The following is an 18,233-nucleotide window of genomic DNA, read 5'->3' as shown; positions in this document are numbered from 1 at the left end:
TCTGGATAGGTATATGAATAGGAAGGGTTTGGAGAGATATGGGCCGGGTGCTGGCAGGTGGGACTAGATTGGGTTGAGATATCTTTTCGGCATGGACAAGTTGGACGGAAGGGTCTGTTTCCATGCTATACATCTCTATGAGTCTAATCCTGACAGTCTGCACTGGCCCTCTGAAGAGCATCCCACCCAGACCCAGCTTCCTACCCTATTCCTGTAACCCTACATTTCCCATGGCTAATCCACCTACCCTGCATATACCTGGACATTGGGCAATTTAGCATGGCCAATCCATGAAACCTTCACATCTTTGGTCTATGGGAGGAAACTGGAGCAGCCAGAGGAAACCCACACTGGCATGGGGCGAACGTGCAGACTCCTGGTGTGTGACACAACAGTGCTAACCATTGAGCCACTGTGCTGCCCTCAACATTTTACTTATAGAAGTAAAAAGAGTGGTTTGAACTGACTGCATGTTTGAAACATTCCAAAAAATAGACATGTAATGGAGAATTTGGATGTAGTAAGTTGCCAGAAATAGTCTTCAGTAAATAAATAAGTCTGTTGATTGTAGATGAAACATTCTCTCTTCCATTAGGTTATTTGATAGGATTTTCAGTGATGACCAGAAGTAACAGAACAATTAAACTGGTTTCAACTTAAAATCTAATCCAAAGGATAAAATCATAGGCAACGAGTTATGTTTTCAGCAGAGCATGGAAGTATCAGATTTGATTGCAAACTAACACCTTCCCGCCTCAGGTGACTGACTGTGTGGAGTTTGCACGTTCTCCCTGTGTCTGCGTGGGTTTCCTCTGGGTGCTCCGGTTTCCTCCCACAGTCCAAAGATGTGCAGGTCAGGTGAATTGGCCATGCTAAATTGCCCATAGTGTTAGGTAAGGGCTACATGTAGGGGTATGGGTGGGTTGCGCTTCGGTGGGGCGGTGTGGACTTGTTGGGCCAAAGGACCTGTTTCCACACTGTAAGTAATCTAATCTAAACCTAAACAGACTGACTTAAATATGAAAGGCCAGGTGGAATACAGCGTGCCAAAGTATTCATTTTGTAGACAAAATAAATCGGAATGTTTTCAGATTGCCGAGATACTGGTAAATAAGTGATTTTAGAGGGAAAATTATGATCTTGTAAATAAATTGTAAAAGGTTAACATAGAGGTACAGCAAGAAATTAGGTTTGGTCACATTCCTAGAACTCCCTGTAGAATGGCATTGTAGGTCTATCTACAGCAAATGGACTGCAGCCCTTCAAGAAAGCAGATCACTATCACCTTCTCCAGGGCAACTAGGAATGGGCAAGAAATGTTGGCCCACATCTCACGAGCCAATTAAGAAAAGGCACATGCTATATTGCATTTAGAGAAGGAGATAGATTGTGAGAAGTTGCACTATGATTAGACTGGGCAGTAATCAACTGGAGAACTGAGTGTTGTTTGGCCCCCTTACCCAAGGACAGATATGCTTAGATCAAAGGAAGTGCAGCAGAGATTCACTAGGTTTGTTCCTTGGATGAGGATAGATCCCCACAAGGTTTCTATTAAATTGAATCTAAAATATCTACTAGTAGTTTGTGTGCCTCATGGTAGAGGCAACATGATTACGACAGATGAGGAAAGACATTTACACATGATTGGAACCCAACCCAAACAAGGAGATTACTCTATGAAGAGTAATTTTGTAAGAAAGGCCTGTACTCTGGGAGTTTAGAAGAATCTGAAGTAATCTAACTGAAAGACATAGAACTGAAATTTCTGGAAGAATTCAGATCCAACCTGTAGGGTAGAAAGTGAATTGAACATGTTTTCCTGGAGCAGCACCCTGCGGTCATGATACCTCTGCAGGACAGTGGCCATCCTCCAACAACTGCTGCCCAAGCTAAAAGGTGGGTCCCGAAGCATGGCAGGGAATGAGGAGATGGCCATTGTGCACCAGCAGTGCTGTTGCCATGGGGAGCTACTCTGTTCTCCTGTAGTCCATCTCCAGTGGGCCAGCAAAGCTCAGCCCGTGGACCTCTTCAGGTTCTTTACAAGCTAAATGCTGTTGAATCTAAAACTTGGAGTTCCAGTCTTGCAATAAGGGTCAGCCATTCAGGACTGAGATGAGAGGAAATTTCATATATCTGAGGATTATGCACCTCGAATTCTTTACCACAGAGAGCAGTGGATACTTAGTCGTTGAGGACAAATCAGTGTGTATTTGGATGCAAGGTGATATAGGAATAGTATGGAAAGGTGACATGATGATAGATCAGTTATGATCCTGTTGAGTAATAGAGCAAGCCAAATGGCCTACTCCTTCTCTGATTTCATGCATTCCTATGAGTGTGTTCCCTGAGTCATACAAGTCTTTTCTATTTTCACAATGGCTAGATAAAAAAAATCTTTTATTCAAAGGAAATATAGGCTGGATATTTGCCAACCTTGTAGAGACATCTTCAGGAGCTGTGGCCATGGGTTGGTATTGACTTGAAACTTTAGAATGTACTGCAATGCGATTAAATCCCGATATGTCCCTGCCTGTGTCGACTTTGCTTTGAGGTGAGCTTCCAGAATCAGTGGCTTTTGCTGGTGGCTAAGTTAGGCAACTGAAGGAACAATTAACACATATTCTGATTGGGCAGTGAAACTTTACAGCACACAGGTCTCCCACTGTCTTGGGAACCTGGCAATGTAACAAAAATGGCCTCACATTTGGTGATTAGAGCACAAAAATATGATTTTGAAGATTTGAGTTTTCATAATCAGAAAGATTGCAACCTATATCCATAGGTTGTCGTAACTGTTTCCCTTCCACACCGATCTCTGAGAAGATTCAGGCTATTGATGTAATTTTGACCTTTAGATGAGTGCCTTTAATCTCTGGTGCCTGCTTTCTGACTGTTGTACAATGCCTTTGCCTTTCCGAGTGGTGCTATTTACTGTCCCTCTGGTTCTGCATCCATATACTACATATCATCTCTAATTGTGCAGGGAAGACAGAGGGAGCTGACTAATTGACAGTAAAATTAAAAATCAATGAGCATGTTACCGAACCCCACAAACTTAGGATATGCACATGGCCCCGATGTGCGGTTCCCATAATCCACAGGAGAACTCAGTCTATGACTATTTCATACTTGGAAAGATTTTGTAAACTTCATATGCATTTCTAAGTAATTCTCATTATTCGGTAGTACAGAACTTGAGAATTGATGAAAAAGCCACATTTATGTTAAAATGTTTTGTCTTGCACTCATTCAGACAATTGACAAGAATATCATTGTAAAGGAATTCTTGCAGATTGTCTTGATGAGTGCAAGATGTAAAGATTCCACGAAATGTGTGTGTTTTTATTTGTAAATAATTACTTGGAGATGGATCAGGACTAAATTCGAGAGGGAGGAGCAATGTTATTTCATGTTCATTATCATCTGGAATTTTTCAAAACATCTTGCAGCTAATGACTGACTTTTCAAATAATGCAGCAGTGGCACATTGTTTTTCCTGTCTTCATATTGACAGGAAACAATCCTAGCAAGCATTGTTTAAGATGACAAATGTGTTCATTAATATGGGTGTCACTGTTAATAGAATAGCACAAAGTCTTTGTTTATCTTGAACTGTTTGCCACTTCAGCTTTTTGTGTTAATGAAATGAACTTTCAGCTAGTTTTCACAATGTCAGCATCAATGTCTTCAGCAAACATGAGCACCATTGGAAAATAGAAGGTGACATCTTGAAAAGTGTCCATATTACAGAGCAGGAGGTGCTGGATGTCTTGAAATGCATAAGAGTGGATAAATCCCCAGCACCTGAACAGATGTACCCTAGAACTCTATAGAAAGTTAGGGAAGTGATTGTTGGGCCCCTTGCTAAGATATTTGTATCATCGATAGTTACAAGTGAGGTGCCGGAAAACTGGAGGTGGCCAAACGTGGTGCCACTATTTAAGCAAGGTGGTAAGGAAAAGCCAGGGAGCTATAGACCAGTGAGCTTGATATCAGTGGTGGGCATGTTGTTGGAGGGAATCCTGAGGGACAGGATTTACATGTATTTGGAAAGGCAAGGACTGATTAGGGATAGTCAGCATGGCTTTGTGCATGGGAAGTGATGATTCACTAACTTGATTGAGTTTTTTGAAGAAGTAACAAAGAGGATTGATGAGGGCAGAGCGGTGAATGTGATCTATATGGACTTCAGTAAGACATTTGATGAGGTTCCACGTGGGAGACTGGTTAGCAAAGTTAGATCTCAGTGAGCAGTGGTGTACCACAAGGATCGGTGCTGGGTCCACTACTTTTCATCATAAATATAAATTATTTAGATATAAACATAGGAGGCATAGTTAGTAAGTTTGCAGATTACACCAAAATTGGAGGTTGTTTTGGACAGCGAAGAAGGTTACATCAGCGTATAATATGGGATCTTGATCAGATGGATCAATGCTCTGAGAAATGGCAGATGGAGTTTAATTGAGATAAATGTTGCATTTTAGAAAAGCAAGTCTATACACTTAATGGTAAGGTCCAGGGGAGTGTTGCTGAACAAAGAGACCTTGGAGTGATGGTTCATAGTTCCTTGAAAGTGGAGTTGCAGGATAGTGAAGAAGGTGTTTGGTATGCTTTCTTTTATTGGTCAGAGTAATGACTACAGGAATTGGGTGGTCATGTTGTGGCTGTACGTGACATTGGTTAGGCCAGTTTTGGAATATTGGGTGTAAATCTGGTCTCCTTCCTATTGGAAGGATATTGTGAAAGGATTCAGAAAAAATTTACAAGGATGTTGCCAGGGCTGGTGGATTTGAGCTATAGGGAGAGGCTGAACAGGCTGTGGCTTTTCTGCGGAGTGTCAGAGGCTGAGGGGTGACCTTATAGAGGTTTATAAAATCATGAGAGGCATGGATAGGATAAATAGACAAGATCTTTTTCCTGGGATGGGGGAGTCCAGAACTAGAGGGCATAGGTTTAGGGTGAGAGGGGAAAGATATAAAAGAGACCTACGGGGGCAACTTTTTCACATAGAGGGTGGTACGTGTATGGAATGAGATGCCAGAGGGTGTGGTGGAGGCTGGTACAATTACAGCATTTAAAAGTCATCTGGATGGATATATGAATAGAAAGGGTTTAGAGGGATATGGGCCAAGTGCTGGCAAATGGGACTAGATTAGGTTAGATATCTGGTCAGCATGGATGAGTTGGACTGAAGGGTCTGTTTCCATGCTGGACATCTCTATGACTCCGTGACTGTACACTTGAGGTATATCCAAATGGATATGGCGGCTGCTTCCTGGAGCTGGGGTGGATAGAAAAGAGCAAATGGACATACCTTTTGGCAAAGCGTTATTAGATGCAGTGGAGCTTGTTGGTTATTAATGAATGGAACGCCATGTAAGATTCAGATAAAGTCAACAAACAAATATATTTTGCATGATTCCATGAGTTGATTTATGGAAGAATTTATGGTAAGGTAATGATTTTGATTATGTAGAATTTATAGTCCGTAGTTTATCTTGCCTTGCCTGATTGCATAAGACATGACTCTGAAGAGGTCATTGTTCATGTTACATTGGCTCTGTTGATTTGATTGATGTTGCATCCAGCCTGGGTGAGTGGAGGTAAGGAGTTCTGCTGAAGCTTGCAGAGGGAGCGGATATACCTGCAACAGTTCCTTAAGGTCCTACTAATTATGCCTGACTAAATGTAGTTGTGTTTATTGTTGTCCTGCAGTAAATCTTTGTGTTATGTATGAATAGTGCCTCTTCTGTAGACACTTCTCTACCACTAATCACCAGTTAGGCCCAAAACACGGTAAAAGCAAAGGACTTGTGGCAGAAAACCACCTCAAACCACATACTGATAGAGGTGGCAAGCACCACAAGGTGCCAGCAGTGGTGATCTGAGAAAATGTCAGAAGGTTGGTGTGGTGCAGATCAGACCCTGAGACTCTTAAATATAATGCAAACTTGGCACTTTTATTACTAAACATGGATTCCACAAAACTCATGACTTCCATAACCTTTCAGGATGTTTTCCGCTCTGACACCTTCACAACCTTCTGCTTCTGGCCCCTTCTGTGATTTCTAAGATTCTCAGGACTTCTCCACAGCCCTGACTGTTTGGAGACTGCTACTAGCAATACCTCTGCTATTATGGAACTACTCACTCTGCATTAACTTGTTTACAGCATCTTTTCTCTCTCTTTCTTTCTGTTGGTCAGAAAACTCAAGTCAATAAACACCCTCCCAATTATTTTCCCAGGTGGCTTGCTGGTTGCTTAGTTAAAATCACATGACTTATTGTAAATATTGTTTTGAACTTACTATTCAAAATAACTTTCTGATGTTTGAAACATACAAATCTAACCTTCACAGAACTGCAAACTCAAATTTAATTTTCTTCAGCTTGGAACCCACCTATCTGAAAGACAGTGCATTACGAACTTTCTTCACATCATGAAGCTAATCCTGTTGGACTTCCTGGAATGTTCTAATATAAAACTTCCATAGTGAAGGAAGCTATTGATTTCACTGTTGAAGATTTTGCTTGGCTTAGCATCCACTGCATTTTGGGAGAGATTTCCAGATTTCTAGAACCCATTTTGTAGAATAAAACATGGTGTTATTGAAAAGAGAATGCACTGTTGAAGCTTTTTCACTTTGCACTCATCAGTCAGATACAAAAATTTCAAATTTCAAAATAAACAATAATTTGGACTGCAGGGAAATGAATGTTGATTGATTGGCTGACATCTCAATTCTGGGTGCTATGTTCCCATAGCGAATGTTTTGGGGGGCTATTGTCCCCTGTGCTTCAGTTTAATTCAGAAAAGTTGCAAAGTTGTAAATAGTGCGGTGAAGAAGGCATATGGCGTACTGGCTTTTATTGGTAGAGGAATTGAGTTCCGGAGTACTAAGGTCATGTTGCAGTTGTATAAGACTGTGGTGCGGCCACATCTGGAGTATTGTGTGCAGTTTTGGTCACCATACTATAGGAAGGATGTGGAGGCTCTGGAACGGGTGCAGAGGAGGTTTACCAGGATGTTGCCTGGTATGGTAGAAAGATCGTATGAGGAAAGGCTGAGGCACTTGGGGTTGTTTTCATTGGAGAAAAGAAGGTTTAGGGGTGACTTGATAGAGGTGTATAAGATGATTAGGGGTTTAGATAGGGTCGACAGTAAGAATCTTTTTCCTCGTATGGAGTCAGCTATTACAAGGGGGCATAGCTTTAAATTAAGGGGGGGTAGGTATAGGACAGATTGTAGGGGTAGGTTCTTTACTCAGCGAGTCGTGAGTTCATGGAATGCCCTGCCAGTAGCAGTGGTGGACTCTCCCTCATTATGGGCATTTAAGCGGGCATTGGATAGGCATATGGAGGATAGTGGGCTAGTGTAGGTTAGGTGGGCTTGGATCGGCGCAACATCGAGGGCCGAAGGGCCTGTACTGCGCTGTATTCTTCTATGTTCTATGTTCTATATCTTGTCATGTTCCTGTTTCCTAAAAAGGACTGGTCATTATATGCAATTAGCAGTATGTGTAAGTGAGCTACATTGCAAGCCTGACTGATAATCTTGAATTGGTGCTAGTATAATTCTCGTCACACTTGATTATTCAGCAATTGCTATCCAGTCATGGAAACACACAAAACATTAAGCATTATCTTCTGAGTTTTACAAGCACAGACTGTTTGAGCACAGTTAGTATTAAAACAAAAAGCCTGTGCCCTTAGCTCTGTCCAAGGCCCCAAAGGATCCTTCCCCATCTGACAGAAATTTACCTGTACTTCCACACACATTATTCACTGTATCCATTGCACCAGATGTGGCCTCTTCTACGTTGCAGAGACAGGACACCAACTTGTGGATCGTTTCAGAGAACATCTCTGGAACAACTGTACTAACCAACCCCACCGCCCTGTGGCTGAACACTTTAAGTGCTCATCCCACTCTGCCAAGGACATGCAGGTCCTGGGGCTCCTCCATTGCCAAACCCTAACCATCCAATGCCTGGAGGAAGAACGCCTCATCTTCTGCCTTGGGGCCCTCAAACCACACGCGTTCAACGTGGATTTCACCAGTTTCCCCATTTCCCCGCCACCCACCTTATCCCAGTCCCAACTTTGCAACTCAACATCACCCTCTTGAATGGTCCTACCTGTTCATCTTCCTTCCCACCTATTTGCTCCACCCTCCTCTCTGACCGATCACCTTTCCCCCCCCACCTTCATCTACCTATCACATTCCCAGCTACCTTCCCCCAAACCCCACCCCCTCCCATTTATCTCTCAGCCCACTTGGGCCACCAGTCTCATTCCTGATGAAGTGCATATGCCCAAAACGTCGACTTTCCTGCTCCTTGGATGCTGCCTGACCTGCTGTGCTTTTCCAGCACCACATTCTTCAAGTCAAAAGAACTTGCTGATTGCTACAATCTGCAAAATTGTTGGAATATACTGTCTATATAGCTGGCACCACCCTGGCACTCAGATTCACATACCACATTGCTTATTTGTGTGATAGGCAGAATGACTTTTTAACTTTACGAGCACCAGCTGGTATATCAGTTCTACCTAACTACTACTTTGCTCAACCTCTCTAATGTTTGTTTAAATTATCAGATTATTTATCTTTCAACCATCATTGGATGAGAAGAACTTTCTTCCAATTAAATATTACGAAACTGACTTCATAGTTATTAAGTCTATTCATTTCCTTGGCAAAAATCTGTGATTAAACCAATCTCTTTACAGTCTTCTTGTCACGTGTGGTCCTAAGATAACAGATTTCAGTGAGGATAGGCCTGATAGCTGATAGGAGCTTATAAGAGACAGCTAGAATATGAAGATATGTTGGAGGTTTATATTCAGTGTAGCTGATGTGGCCATAATAGAAGCGACTGAAGAAATCACAGTTTGATGTGGATGAGAATATTTGCAGCTTGCGGATGAGTTAGCAGTACTAGCAGACATGACACTCTTTAGCACAGTCATCATATTAGATCATAATCTCATAAGCAAAAACTACTGTGCAAGACTCTTAGTCTGATTTGTGAATATCATACATTGATAGACTGAAAGCCAGAAATAATAGCAAGATTTTAAGGAATCACAGTAGCCCCTTTCATTGGCCAGAAAGTCAGAGGAAAACCAACACAGTTTGTCTTTGGAGCCCTGGGCATCATTTCATATGCATAGGCAATTAAGAGACAATCTTGACACAATTATTTGTGATAGAATTTGTAGTTATGTGGAAAAAAGTGGGTTGATTAGGAAGAATGCCGCTCACCAGAGCTGTGAGTAAAGTACTGAGACACTTGATTTTCCTTGTAGAGATTAATGATCTGGATCATGGTGTGCAGGGGAATTTTGAGGTGTAGAGCTCCAGATGGACGTAGACAAGTTGGTGGAGTGGCTGGATAGGTGGCAGATGATGTTCAGTGCAGGGAAAAGTGTCAGGTGATGCATTTTGGTAGGAAGAACATTGAAAGACAACATAAAATAGTGGCTTCAATTAAAAAAAAAAGAGTAGTAATAACAGATCATTGAAGGAGGTCAGAGAGGTGGAGTGAACAGGTAATAAAAGCTTAGTGTCCTTAGCTTTATTAATTGGGGCATAGAGTACAAGAACAAGAAGTTGATCTTAAACTTGTATGAGACGTTTGTTCAACATCATTTGGAGTATTGTGTACAATTGCAGGTTCCACTTTGGTGGAAAGATATGAATGCATTCAGGAGATGTAGAAAGGGTTTACAAGAATAGTTCTCTGGATGACAAATCTCAGTTATGAGGATAGATTAAAGAAATTTTAATTGTTCTCCTTGAAGAGAAGAAGGTAAGAGGTGATCTGATAGAGGGTTGTTAATAATGCATGGGCTGGGTAGAATAGATAGATTGTGACTGTTCCCATGTCTGCAAGGAGCAAGAACAAGAGGGCATAGATTTGAAATAATCCAAAAAAGATGCCAGGATGAGGTGAGGGAAACCTTTTTCACTCAGTGGGCAGTTAAAATCTGGAATGCACTGCCTGGAATGTGATGGAGGCAGATTCAATTGAGGCATTCACAAGGGCATTAGATGACTATTTGAATCATGATAGTGTGCAAAGGGATGAGGAGAATGTAGGAGATTGACACTAGTTAATGATGCTCATTTGAAGAGTCAGAGCAGACAGTTGAACCAAATAGTCTTCCTCTGTGCTGTAACAATCCTGTGATTAGCTGTTTGTCTCAGGGCTCTTACAGGGCAGGAATCTGTCCCTAGAATGGCCAGTGAGTCAGATGGCTGGCTTCCCTTACATCCCAACAGCACAGGGGGAGGCAAGGTTGCTGCAGGGCCTACAGCAACAATGGCAGAAGCCTCAAAGGATGTAAGGGAAGTGAGGAAGGACTTGGTCTGCGAGCCATTGAGCCCCTGATTAAGAAGGCACTCACCATGAATCTGCCAGAGGACTGTCTGTTCGTTTCCCCATTGGAGAAGTGTCCACCTACCACTGTAAAGTACCGGTACCTGTGGCCATCCAATACCTTTTCTTGCCATTGGTCCCAGTGGTGGTAGGAAAACAACAAGTGTGCCAACTTCCCATCATCCCACTTGCTTTTTATTCTCCCCACCATCTTCCAGCTCCACCTCCCAGCCTATTCCCGGGGGCCCTATAAAATCCTGGCCAATGAGTTGCTTGATTTCTGATTTGCGCTGAGATTTATTGATAGCTGATGTCATCAAAATGTTGAACATTTCTGACCTTTTCTTCTCGGTTCTTTTCTGCCTTGTCCATGAAGTAACAGCATCTTAATATCATAAGTAAAGACTATTTAGCTTTCAAGACTTAGCAATCAAGAAGGGTTTGGAGGGATATGGGCTGGGTGCTGGCAGGTGGAACGAGATTGGGTTGGGCTATCTGGTCGGCATGGACGGGTTGGAACGAAGGGTCTGTTTCCATGCTGTACATCTCTATGACTCTAATTATTTCTGCTGATTAAATTTACATATTTACAGGAACCTCTGCTGATAATACTGAACTACATAATGATGTGTGAATGGTACCAAGAGTATTAGGTCCACATATATGTAACATCCTACATTGTTCTTTTAAGTTTCAATCTACATTAGCTTTTGTAAGGTAAAAATATAAATTTTGTTGGGAGTAAACTGAGTAATCAGTTTCTTTTTCTGAGTAGATATTGTACAAGAGAGATGCTCAACAAATGCACAGTTATACACAAATTGTCGACAGGCCAGACATCAAAAAGTGACACAAACTGCCAAGCTGGTTAGCAATGTAAGGAATTGTTTTTGAACTTGTAATTAACATTTCTTTCTTTTTTTTTTGGTTTGGGTAGGGCTGAAAGAAAACTGATTGAAAAAGTTTGTCATTGAGGAAGACTTTAGTGTATTATTGTGCTGTCCTGGATTTTCTTTAAGCAGCATTGGCACAGCACTGAGGCTGTAGTCCAGTTAGCCACAATGATGGCTTACCACATGGCCAACCTCAGTGCTGTCTGTGCCCATTCTATTTTTTTTGATACCTGCATTATAAAGTGCTGCACCTAGAAAAACTTAACTATAATTTTAGATTGCACATTATCTTTCTCCATTAATAAAAATATAACCAAATGTTTCATTGTGACCCAAGCTGCTGGCGTAATTATTTATTTGGTCAATAACAGTGTGTCTCTGTAAAATTCATTTATTACTGTTTTTGAGCTGCAGTTAACAGCATCAATAAGGTTGAATGGTTGTTTATGGTGTATTTGGATTTGCAGAAGGCTTTCATTAAGGTCTGCATGGAATGCTTTTCAGAGAGTTGGTGCAGAATCAATGGGCCAAATGGCTTCTTTCCATGTTGTAGGGATTGTGTAATTCTATGATTTTATGATAAGGTTGAGGTGGGGATTGTGAGGTGGGGATGGGGGTTGAAAGGCGTTCAAAGGAGCTTTTCATTGGCAGCTCACCTTAGGTTGTGATGAACTCCTGCCAATTCCACTACTGGTAAAATGCGGCAATAGAGCCAGATTGTCAGGAAGCCAATCCTATGTGACTCCCTGGTATTTTGCTGCCTAACACACACAACACCCCTCCTGCCTCTCAGTGGCCTGTAACATCAGAAACATGCATAGTGTCATCTTAACCTGCACTAATACGTCTTGTGTAATATTGGCACTGAGACTCCATTGGAAACTCCTCTGATAGAAACAGTGTACTACAGCAGCAATCACTCACCAGCAGAGCTGAGGGAGGGATAATAATGTTCTCAATCCCGGCCACTTGTTGCTTCTATAAGGGACACTCAACTGAATTAAATGTCTCTTGGTGAATTATTTGGCCAGTGTTCAAACTTCTTGACATTTAGAGCTCCACTGATGAAATCCATCCTGCTGAGAGTTGCTGGCCAATCAGAGGCAGACATTTAGACCATAGAATACAGCTCACAACCTCCCTTCAGCCATCTGACATTATCAATATTCAGGAGAATGAGGAATCAGAAAGAAACAGGGATGAAGCTCTTTCTCGTTTATGGTGACAACTACAGAATTGCTAATTTCTCATTTTCATTGAAGAAGTTTAATCAAGTTTATTTGAACATTTTTTATTAGTTTTATATTAGTTTTTTAACATCTTATTTCATCTTTTTTTAATAAATTTGACATAATAGGTTCTGCTTTATAAATATGGCATGAGTATATATCTTCTATTTGGATTATTCTGCTTGTTAAAAATGAGCACAAATTCCAAAACAAAAGGCAGTAATATATGTGAGAGATGAATTTTGCATTCTCCACTGGATAATTTGTGCATCTGCTATCAGTAACTTCATCAATATCTCTAGTGAGAGGAAGCCTAGATTATGATCATGTGATGTTCATAAGATGGGGTTTAATGTTGCTGGGAAAGGATAATGCCATTAAATGTGATACCTATTCCAATCAAACTTATAAGGCAAATCATTTAGTCATCCATAATGTTTATTTTGTACTTTGTTTAGCATTTATTAATTCATTAGATATTAAACAAGAGAAAAAAGATTGGATCTATATCGCATGCCATGTTACATGCACTTAACAACCATGATATTGCTTTTGAAGTGTAGTTGCCATTATACAAACAAGAAAATGTTGACTGCAAGGTGTTACATATGGCCAAATAACTTATTTTGGTGAGTTTGGGGAAAACTGTTGACCTAGAGACCATGCAAACTCTGTGCCTCCTTTATAGGTTCCAAAACACTATTTGGATCCATCTGTGAAGATAGATGGAGCCTCAGCTTACAATCTCATCTCAAAATTGCATTTTGGACAACAAGGCATTCTCATACTATGACACAGTATCATCTGCCTTAGCTATATGCATGACACTTTGAACCAGTAACCTTACAAACCAGAATTAAGAGTGCTATCAAGCTGGCAAGCTACTTTTGAAAAAACAAACATTATTAGAAATGAGTTTTTTTCACATTCTGATCTTTTTTCTTGCTCAGAGGTTTTGGTTTCCAAAATCAAATACTTAAATGTTTCTGAATGGCGAAAGAAATTATAGTAAACTAGATCCAATATAATTTTCACATACAATTTATGAAATTTACTCAGAATTACTATTATAATTTTTAAAAATCCATTATATTAATTAACTGCAATGTTTAATGCATTTTGTGCAGTAATAAAATCAATAATCAGCTTGAAGCGAACATGATGGAATATAGTCCCAGTGGAATGTGAAAATAGACTTCAGCTGTTAGTCAGTTGTATAATTACTAAAGTATTGAAGTTTCATTACTTAATTGATAAAGCCATGAACTCATAGACGTAGGACCAAAGTCATAGCTGCCTTATTCTCTCATAGTTCATCACCTAGTCTGTCGTCTTAATGTGACAATATGTCAGTGAAGTGAAAATCTGTAAAAAAGATTGTTACTACTCACAAGCCTTTTGTACTAATCCTAGGAAAATTGTTGTATCTGTGAAGCATAATGTAGTCACAAGCTGTAGTGCACCATGAAGTCAATTTTACTTGAATGTGAAAATTAGATTGGTCAGCACATTATGGTGGATGTTCACACTGAAGTTTCAATGCTGTGTTGAAATTCTTTATCAGGGTTACAGAATTAGTTCAGTGCAAGTAATCATTCATGTCCATTCATTGCAGAGCCAAGGAAATGTCATCCTAAATAATCTACAATTCCATCAGTGGGCAAACAGGATATTGTTGTGACTAAATGTAATAAGTATTGATTTTAGATAAGTAAACAACTGAAGAGATTTCAATTAAATGCAAATTTACATTTACATCTTAAATGATTTATTTATAGAACTTTATATATCTTTGCAGATTACATATAAAAACCATGCTAAAGCAGCAGCATCTAGAAAAACATCTGCCTTAGGTAGACCAGATATTGAGCTTGCAAAGGAGGTTTCCAAAATTACTAGCCAGGTAAGTCCTTCAAATTGAAATGATTCTTCTGTTAGAAGCAATCACTGATTCTGTTTTATGACCACCACATAATTTATCAAAGTTTATTAAAGTGAAAGTGAAAGCCCGGTTTAATTATTGGATGTGCAAATCATAATCTGCAATAACTATTACAGTTAATATTTTGTAAGCATTAAAACGGCTTTCTTCACGTCAGTATCTGGAACATAATCTGGAACATACTGCGTTACGTTCTTAATTAAAATAAATCAAAATTTAACCACATCGAGTCACTAAGATTAGTATACCAGTACGATTTTGAGAGAATAATTTTTGGAAGCAGCATTTGGAAATGGGGAAATAAAAACACAAAGCTGGAAGTAGTTGGTCAGTTGCATGTTTAAGGGAAAACTACACATTATACCAATTTCAATTTTTGCATTTCCCACCATCACCTGAAGTAGTTCAACATGTTGTGGTGCCTAGGAGTGTACATTGTTTCAAAGTAGGTAGTTCTAAGTACTTGTCCTAATGCATGCTGTTAGGAGAAGTTATGTATTAATTGTGAGGCAGTGAAAATAAAAAGGTTGCTCACAGCGTAGTTGTTTGCTCTTTCCAGGATACAGAAAATAGCTTGGTCAAAGGCATTTTAAAGGTGTGTGCACAACAGGAAGTGCTTCTGTAAAAGTATTAACACTGGGAAGGTTTTAATCATTTGCACTGAAGGGTTTCAGCCATGCCCATTGAGAGACTGCAGTTCTTCATTGAGTGTGCTGACAGCTTGACAGCCAAGCTCTTAGAAGGTTCTTCACCTTTCTTGGACATTGCTCACCCTGAGCTGCATCTCCCATCTGGGAGCCTTTACCATAGTCCCAGAGCAGCTTTGACAGCACTGCCTTCCAGTAATGATGGGCAAGAGCTGAAGCTGTGACACTGCTAGCATTGGCACCAGCTGCCTTCCCTCATCAGCCACATGCCCCTTTAAAGGACAGAGGGAATAGACTCCAAGGTTCAGCTAAAAGGAGGTGAGATGTTGCAACACAGGGCCTACAAGCAGAAGACCAAACCCTTCAGTATGTTTGAGCACTGGTGTCTTTTTAAAATTCGTTCATGACATTAGACATTGCTGGCTGGCCCATTGAGAAAATGGTTGTGAGCTGCCATTTTAAACCGCTGCAGTCCATGTGCTGGGGATTGACTCACCATACCATTAGGGAGAGGATTCCAGGACAGTGAAGGAATGGTGATATATTTACAAGTCAGGATAGTGATTGCATTGGAGCGGAACTTGCAGGTGGTTCCATGTACCTGCTGTCCTTGTCTTTCTAGATGGTAGTAGTCCTGGTTTTAAAAGGTGCTACCTGAGGAGCCTTGCATCTTGTAGGAGGTATACACTGCTGATAGTGAGCATGGTTGGTGGAGGAAGTGAATGATTGTAGATGTGATGCCAATCAAACAGGCTGCTATTATTGAAGCAGCACTCATCCAGGCAAATGGGGATTATTTCATCACACTCCTGACTTTTACGTCTTGCAGAGTTTGGACAGTCTTTGGGTAGTTAGGGGTTGAGATACTCGCTGCAAGATTCCTTGCCTCTGACCTGCTGTTGTAGCCAGTCTATTTGTATGACTGTTCTGGTTTCTGGCCAATGGTAACCCCTAGGATGTTGATAACAGGAGGTTTAAGCAATTAGGAAGCCATTAATGTCAAAAGGTGATGGTTAGATTCACTCTTGTCAGAGATGGTCATTGTCGGGCAGTTCAGGCATGAGTATTACTTGCCTCTTGGTTCTTGGGGCCTCACAGCCTGTCACTGCTGACATTTGTAGTCTCTATAATGAAAGCTTCTCACGAGGAGCAGGTGGGCACACACATCGTCAATGTAAGAGAACCTGTACAGTGCGTTCGCCTCTGTCTTTAGATTTTGTGTTCTCTTTTGAATGAATGGAAAGTAGAGAAGTGAGTGTTAATTGAACTGAACAGAATTAGCTTTATTGTCACATGTACTCAAATGAGTACAGTGAAAAGTTTAGTCGCCACATTACAGTACCATCTTAGGTGCAGAGATACTTAGGTACAGATACTCAAGATCAAATTGTTAGGAAATAACGTTGGGCGATTTCAACTTCCCAAATATTGATTGGAAGCTCTTTAGATCAAGTAGATTGGATGGGGCGGTGTTTGCGCAGTGTGTCCAGGAAGCTTTTCTAACTCAGTATGTAGATTGTCTGACCAGAGGGGAAGCCATATTGGATTTGGTACTCGGTAATGAACCGGGACAAGTGATGGGCTTGTTCGTGGGTGAACGTTTTGGTGATGGTGACCACAATTCTGTGACTTTCACCTTGGTTATGGAGAGAGATAGGTGCGTGCAACAGGGTAGGTTTTACAATTGGGGGAAGGGTAATTACGATGCTGTAAGACAGGATCTGAGGAGCATACGTTGGGAGCATAGGCTATCAGGGAAGGATGTCGTGGAAATGTGGAACTTTTTCAAGGAACAGATACGACGTGTCCTTGATATGTATGTACCTGTCAGGCAGGAAAGAAATGGTCGTGTGAGGGAACCTTGGTTGACGAGGGAGGTTGAATGTCTTGTAAAGAGGAAGAAGGAGGCTTACATAAGGTTGAGGAAACAGGGTTCAGACAGAGCAGTGGAGGGATGCAGGATAGCCAGAAGGGACCTGAAGAAAGGGATTAGGAGAGCTAAGAGAGGACACGAAAAATCTTTGGCGGAAAAGATCAAAGATAACCCAAAGGCATTTTTGCGTATGTGAGAAACACGAGAATGACGAGAACGAGGGTAGGTCCGATCAAGGACAGTAGTGGGAGACTGTGTATTGAGTCGGAAGAGATAGGAGAGGTCTTGAATGAGTACTTTTCTTCAGTATTTACGAATGAGAGGGACCATATTGTTGAAGAGGAGAGTGTGAAATGGACTGGTAAGCTAGAGGAGATACTTGTTAGGAAGGAAGATGTGTTGGACATTTTGAACAACTTGAGGATAGACAAGTCCCCCGGGCCTGACGGGATATATCCTAGAATTATGTGGGAAGCAAGAGAGGAAATTGCAGTACCGTTGGCAATGATCTTTTCATCTTCACTGTCAACGGGGGTGGTACCAGGGGACTGGAGAGTGGCGAATGTTGTGCCCCTGTTCAAAAAAAGAGAATAGGGATAACCTCGGGAATTACAGGCCAGTTAGTCTTACTTCGGTGGTAGGCAAAGTAATGGAAAGGGTACTGAGGGATAGGATTTATGAGTATCTGGAAAGACACTGCTTGATTAGGGAGAGCCAGCATGGATTTGTGAAGGGTAGGTCTTGCCTTACAAGTCTTATTGAATTCTTTGAGGAGGTGACCAAGCATGTGGATGAGGGTAGAGCAGTGGACGTAGTATACATGGATTTAAGTAAGGCATTTGATAAGGTTCCCCATGGTAGGCTTATGCGGAAAGTCAGGAGGCATGGGATAGAGGGAAATTTGGCCAATTGGATAGAAAACTGGCTAACCGGTCGAAGTCAGAGAGTGGTGGTAGATGGTAAATATTCAGCCTGGAGCCCAGTTACAAGTGGAGTTCCGCAGGGATCATTTCTGGGTCCTCTGCTGTTTGTAATTTTTATTAATGACTTGGATGAGGGAGTCGAAGGGTGGGTCAGTAAATTTGCAGATGATACAAAGATTGGTGGATTTGTGGATAGTGAGGAGGGCTGTTGTCGGCTGCAAAGGGACTTAGGTATGATGCAGAGCTGGGCTGAGGAGTGGCAGATGGAGTTCAACCCTGTCAAGTGTGAGGTTGTCCATTTTGGAAGGACAAATAAGAATGCGGAATACAGGGTTAAC

The 18,233-nt window shown here is 41.1% G+C and overlaps 2 protein-coding genes across 3 annotated transcripts in view; both read left to right on the top strand.

Annotated features, from left to right (window-relative positions):
* The window catches only part of nebl (nebulette), a 347,345-nt gene that overhangs the window by 253,191 nt on the left and 75,921 nt on the right, over positions 1-18,233 (top strand). The gene's annotated exons all lie outside the window — the stretch shown is intronic.
* Positions 1-18,233, top strand: part of LOC122550023 (nebulette) — a 43,194-nt gene that overhangs the window by 4,022 nt on the left and 20,939 nt on the right. Inside the window, 3 exon segments of the mRNA XM_087986878.1 lie at positions 11,164-11,233; positions 11,236-11,264; positions 14,309-14,412. Coding sequence (XP_087843004.1) covers positions 11,164-11,233; positions 11,236-11,264; positions 14,309-14,412 — 203 coding nt within the window.

This window comes from Chiloscyllium plagiosum, unplaced genomic scaffold, assembly GCF_037043375.1.
Source record: "Chiloscyllium plagiosum isolate Xiang-an unplaced genomic scaffold, Cpla_swu_hap1 HiC_scaffold_5, whole genome shotgun sequence".
NCBI classification, from domain to species: Eukaryota; Metazoa; Chordata; class Chondrichthyes; order Orectolobiformes; family Hemiscylliidae; genus Chiloscyllium; species Chiloscyllium plagiosum.
This window is presented reverse-complemented; position numbering and strand designations above follow the sequence as displayed.